Here is a 6,669-nt window from a genome sequence, read left to right on the forward strand (position 1 = left end):
GCCCATGTGCGACGATTGCTTCAACTATGATCAATAACAGACTGTGATCTGGCCAAATGCGGCAATGCACGCATGCATACATCATTACATACTTGAGTAGATCCATGAAACTACTGTATATACGTGTTTCCCTATCACGTGCTCTCACATTAGTAAATGATATATTCACGTGCTGTCACCATTAATTAGAAATGATATATACTTTCTCTGGATGTCATTCAGTGTGCAGTCTGATTCATTAATCTTTGGCACTTTTCTACGCTTTAGTTTTGCCTCAAGTGTTTGGCTTTCAGTTTAAACCAAATGACTACTCTGAGTTTAGTTGCTACTGTTCTGGTTTAAGCTTACGAGTGATGATCATTGTAAATTCTAGTAATACACTATGGCCAATATATATATAAGCAGATTCAGTATTGCATATGTGTCGGTCGGTAAGTGATTCGGAGTGGAGAATAATTAAGGCTGTGGATGCTTCGTATGTTTTACTTGTTTAATTTTGTTAAACCAAATGAGCACTCAAACTTTTGTTTGGACTATACGTCAGTACACTAGTTCTCCTGTCTCTCAACATACCTCAAGAAATCGACAGCTACCAGAAAGACGGACGACTAGGATGCGCTCTACTTGTGAAGGATCAACGGCCCTCAAAGACCAAGGCTCCCCAGTTCAGTGTCTGACAATGGCTACAGTTGACAGAAGTTTTTTTTTAAACACACTGTTAACTCTGTTTCACTGCGTGTAATTTCAGTTCCTCCTGTAAATAGCTTCCGTCATTCGTTGATGGGGTTATCATCTTCTTCTCATAGTATTATTTTTTGTAGCTAGTGGTAGAACTAGAACTAGACTACTTGGTAGATCAGATCGATCCCCATGAACTGTGTCCACCAGTGACTTTAGAACATCTTCCCTCCTTCGATGCATATACTGTACATCATATGTGTCCTGGCGCTTTAGTGTTACCTTGTATGTTTGACTGATTCAGTTTCAGTTAAAATTTTGCAAAATATCCTCCGGTTCTAAACTCATCCGGGAATTTGGTGAGCAGGGGGGCAAGGAGGAGGGACACAGGGGCGAACAGAGGAGGGAGCACGGGTTTGATCCATCATACCTGTTACTTTTAACTTGCAGTTTTTAAGGTTGGTTTGACCCTGTCAGTCTGCATGTTGCCTTCAATGTCACGTTCGAAGATAGATGTTGCCTGTTGGCAGTTTTCAGCTATGATTTTTGAATGCAATTTTGAATCACTCATATAATTTATGTAATCGGGCTATTGAGATGGATGGATGCTAATCTGGCACAAGCTTTGACGCCTTGATTCCCAAGTTCAGTACTTCAGTAGAGGCGCTCTACAGACAGTATAAATTATGAAATGCCCAACATGCTAACTCAAATACACTTTGAGGCGAAAAGAAAACGTCAGAGACAAAGGACAGACGAAACAATAAACTTGGATATTCATTCATTAAACTTTGGTTCAAACCAAATCAGTATTCAGTGCTTCGTCCCCACTGTTTCAGTTTAAGCATGTTACTACTCCACCCCCCTTAAAGAACACAAGAGTAGCTACACATGGAGCCCTCTTATGCTTAAGTTTAGTGTGTGCCACAACATTGTTTCTCATCAGTAATCTATGTTTCCAGACATCGCTTCGGATCGGTTTCAGACACTCAAATGGACAGGCCACCATCAACTGGGAGCACCTGCGCGCTCGTGGTCAAATGTGATTTCCTTTGTTATTTCAGAACATTTTCTTTTCAGTTGATATTTTTTTTGGAGAAACAGTTCTTCACTCTACAAAACTTGCTAATTTAATAAGCAATTTTTTCTCTCTGACCTACAGCTTGCATCAATGATGCTGTTTGTATTTCCCTAGTCTGAAAGAAGTGAAAATGTTTGCCAGTTCTTTCTCTTGTGTTACTTATGTCAAGTCAAGCTACCATGGAGCTGTGATTTGTCGCGTCTCGAAAGACCGGAGGGCCTCTAGAGCCATGGTGGACCAGTGGCGAGAGGGGCAGAGGGCACTTACACAAATCTGAGAGGAGAAGAACTAGTATAGAAAGTGAAAGGGAAATCCTATTCCATTCTCATTGCATGCTAACGCAGACCATCTGGGTATCAAATGCTCAACAAAGATTGCACACAAGGAACTTTTCAAACACAACTAAGAGCAAGTCTTACAGGTAGCAAAGAAGCACTCCTAAATAAGAAGTTCAGAATTGGACAGGTTGAATAGGACGACTTTCAGGCCATCCATATCACTTGATAATTAACCTAACAACTCTTGCATTCATCTAACATTGAGCTGATTATCCCTACCACAAATTGGTATGAGAAATTTAGCAAATCTACTAATATAGCTGCTCTTGCTTCATGAAAATTTTCTTCACTTCTCCAATGCGTCCTCTATGAAAGATGGACAAGTCGCCTTGAGATCCTTGAATCCTGATAATTCCATAAATTGAAGGCAAGCATCCTTAAGTTGGTGGCAGTTATATTGGTCAGCTAAAGCCAATGTGGTTGCCACGGTGTCCTTGTTCAGATCCTCACAAAGGATGCTTTGGCAAACCAGTTTGAGCCTATCCATTGCATATCTGTCCGCAGCCACTAGTAAAAGTCGAACCATCTCAGTATCCTCATCGCCAGGCAAAGAGTCGGTATAGATGAAATGGAGCAGGGCCTTGAAAACAGAGGGTCGCATGTCCTTGACGGTTATGCACTGCCCCGGCCTCGCCTCCCACATTGACCCATAGAGCTCTGCTTTGAAAACAGGCGATCGCATAGCGAGAACAAAACTATGCGCTTCAATGGTCTCTCCTCCAACAATGAAACTGACATCAAATCCCTTCCTTTCTTCGAGCAGCTTGGCAACATGGTCGGTCATGTCAGCCGGTGGCATGTCGATTCTGGGGTACGATTTGGTTTCGGTAACATGTGGCCTCTCGAAAACTGTGACGACGCATTCGATCATCAAGCGATCATCCGTAAGGTACACGGATCCCTCGATCTCACTTCGCCTTATGAAAATAGGAGTCAGTGGAGCAAACCTAGTAGTGTCACTGGACCTGAACATCCTAGGTCCTGTCTTATGCATTGAATGGGAGATTCCAGTGCGCTGGTCCACTAGCCTCATGTCGCAGGACGCCCGGAGGTCAGTGATGCACAAAAGCTCGAGATAAACTGAGATGTAATCTTGGCCTTCTCCTTTGTACCCATCAGGGAAGAAGCGTATGGCCCAGTTGTGGTCGCCGACCGCGAAAACCCCTGACCGTATGTAGCTGTCGTCATCGTGGCCCATGCCCCTGTACTTGCTGTAATCCAAGATTTCGAACACATGTGTGCCTTGAGCCTCCTCCAGTGGGGTGCACATAGACACTGTCTTGCATGTCTTCATCACGTGAAGAGAAGAAAGATTGCTGGCACAAGAGGAGAAAGAATCGCCGTCACTGCGCCGCCGGAGGCTGATGTGAAGCAAAAGCGCATTAATCCCGGAGAAAAGCAGAGGGAAAGAGGACCAGGATATACTGTAGATGGGGTTCGATCTAGATGTACCTTAAGGCCTGCGATGGTGATTGGAGATTGCGGCTGTGGCGGCGGATCTAGTCGCCTCGACTTCCCTTTTTTGTTGTGTGAATTCCAAAGGGTCTCTAGTAGTAGTAGAAGCGGTCTCTACTGCGCATAGCTACGGCGTACCGAACCATCAGATTTGGAGGACGCCTGGAGCTAACGTTTCAGGCTGGATCGTTCGCTCGTGAGGAAGCCTTAGCAAGAACGTCATTTTCTTCCGGAATCGTTCGCTCACGGCCTGCCCAAAATTACACTTCTGGTTGAACCAAAAAAAAAAAAAAAGCCATGGTACATATGATAAATTTGACGTGCAAGTTTTATTTTTTGCTATTTTATTTTTAAAAAAAACTTGCTATAGCTTAACATTTTTTTGTCATATATATGAAAAAGCACACACAGAATTGCCGTTGCGTAGAGCATGAAAAATAGCCATGGCAAAAGGAATAAATTTGCCACGCTGCATGGCTTAACGATTTCAATATATAAGAAAACAAGAAGCAAAACCAACATACAAATTTGCCATGATATGGAGCATAAAAGTTGCCGCCTGTTTGATAGAAACTCATATATAATTTTATTTTTTTACAATGATCAGATGAAAATCTTTGGAAATTAAAGGGTTTTATTACTTAAGCCACTACCTGTGTGCAACTGCTCAGTTTTTTCACTAGAAATTATAACTGCTCAAAAGTGTCATTGTTCCGTACTATGCTTGCTAAAAAATGCCAATAAATATCTAAAAAATGACATTGTTTCATTAGATGTTTTCTAAAAAATGCCATTAGACATCATTATTGTCAGGCCAAATTCATTGACCATGTTATATGACAAAAAATCCCGTTTACCCACATGGCAGCTCTCTATATCTCACAATGATAAGTCTGGACCTCATGGCAAACGAAATTTGAGCCTGGAGTGATGGTGTCTAGTGGCATTTTGAGCATGCGCCTAGCGATGCGATGTCAATTTTGACCAGGTGAAAATCTTAGTGGAAGAACTGAGTAGTGAGACGTAACAATGACATAAATGATAAAAACCCAAAATTAAAAGGAGGAATTAAAAAAATGTGATAGTCACATGGCAATTAAAGGGGGACTTGTTTATGTACAGCGTGACAAATTTTGAAGAACTGTTTTTAGTCTTGACATGACAGATTTAAGAAAAAAGGTTTCATGGAAGATAAATGGCAAAAAATAAAGAGAAATTATGAAAAGCTCACATGAAAACAAAATTTTCATGAAGTGGTCATATAGTTTGCCATGGTATACAAAAACAACCTACATTGGTTTATTCAATAAATCTGCCATGGTATGAAACTATAAATTTGCCATAGTCCGAAATAATGTACAAAAAGAATTTACAATGCTACTCCCTCCGTTCCTAAATATAAGACCTTTTAAAGATTGTACTATAAGCTACATACGGATGTACATAGACATATTTTAGAGTATAGATTCACTCATTTTGCTCCGTATGTAGTCTCCTAGTGAAATCCCTAAAAGGTCTTATATTTTGGAACGGAGGGAGTACATAGTTAAACACCACATTACTACATGATGATATTAAGGAGACACATGCATCTGAGACCCTTCGACGAAACTATGTGCGATGCATGAATCACAAACGGTATAGTGATAGCTCCATCGCCAATAGAACGAATTGTGTGCAAGATGTGTGAGATAGACGGCATACAGTTCACTAGGATGAACTGTTTGCGATGAGCCAAAATAACACAACCGACTCGGTGTCTCAAGTTTTGTGTGATACCCGACAAACAGGTCGCTTCGACGAACTATTTTGCGATAATTAAAAGTAACACAAACGATTCGGCATAACAAGATGTGTGTTATACCCGACAAATAGGTCAGTAATCATGATCGTGTGGGAAGACCGATAAAAATACAGATGATTCCTGATAATAAGTTGTCTGTGCTGTGGGCAAACACTTGCTCGCATCCAATTATCTGTGATTGTTGAAATCATCACGAACGTGTTCCTTTATTTAATCATAAGCGACGTGATTTGTCTGTCTATAAAACAACAACATGATTGCCTGTGGTCTTGAGCACCTTTTCAACGATAGTCGATGGTCGAGCTAACATACTTTCCGTACTTGGATCATATGAATTTATGATTGGGCCTCTAGCAAGCATCTGCAACAACAAGAAATAATTAAGGTAAATCCAACGATAGAATTAAACATCAATTCCCCTTTACTCTCATAGCAATAATCCCCTTACCCGGGTGTAAGCTTCTGCCACTCTAGCCAACCACTATAAGCTAATCATGAATGTATTGCAACACCATACAATGAAAATCTCTCACGTGTGCGCGGCACGGAGGGCACCTTATGGCAACACCAAAATAAAACATACACTCAAACCAATCAAGATCGGCAATCAACCCAAAGGACAACATAAATCTACTCAAACGTCATAGGATGGCAACACATCATTGAATAATAATATGTGGCATGAAACACCATGTTCAAGTAGGGGATTACAACGGGGTGCGGGAGAGTGGACCACTGAAAAGATATGAGGAGGTTTCGTCCTCCATAGCCTCTTCCTATATGGGGAGAGTTTCTCCCCTCTGGTCCTTGGCCTCCGTGGCTCCCGGAGGGGTCAGAGCCCCTCTCAGATGTTGGAATTATGCCCTAGAGGCAATAATAAATATATAGTTATTATTATAATTCCTGTATCAAGATAATAGTTTATTATCCATGCTATAATTGTATTGAATGAAGACTCATTTACATGTGTGGATACATAGACAAAACACCATCCCTAGCATGCCTCTAGTTGGCTAGCCAGTTGATCGATGATAGTCAGTGTCTTCTGATTATGAACAAGGTGTTGTTGCTTGATAACTGGATCACGTCATTGGGAGAATCACGTGATGGACTAGACCCAAACTAATAGACGTAGCATGTTGATCGTGTCATTTTGTTGCTACTGTTTTCTGCGTGTCAAGTATTTATTCCTATGACCATGAGATCATATAATTCACTAACACCGGAGGAATGCTTTGTGTGTATCAAACGTCGCAACGTAACTGGGTGACTATAAAGATGCTCTACAGGTATCTCCGAAGGTGTTAGTTGAG

At 41.3% G+C, this 6,669-nt stretch overlaps 1 protein-coding gene across 1 annotated transcript; it reads right to left on the reverse strand.

Moving 5' to 3' along the window:
• Nucleotides 1–2,383: 2,383 nt before the first annotated feature.
• Nucleotides 2,384–3,391, reverse strand: LOC123452388 (BTB/POZ and MATH domain-containing protein 1-like). The gene has a single exon (XM_045129036.1). The coding sequence runs from the start codon at nt 3,389–3,391 to the stop codon at nt 2,384–2,386; it is 1,008 nt and encodes a 335-aa protein (XP_044984971.1).
• Nucleotides 3,392–6,669: the final 3,278 nt, after the last annotated feature.

This window comes from Hordeum vulgare, chromosome 5H, assembly GCF_904849725.1.
Source record: "Hordeum vulgare subsp. vulgare chromosome 5H, MorexV3_pseudomolecules_assembly, whole genome shotgun sequence".
Classification (NCBI taxonomy): Eukaryota; Viridiplantae; Streptophyta; class Magnoliopsida; order Poales; family Poaceae; genus Hordeum; species Hordeum vulgare.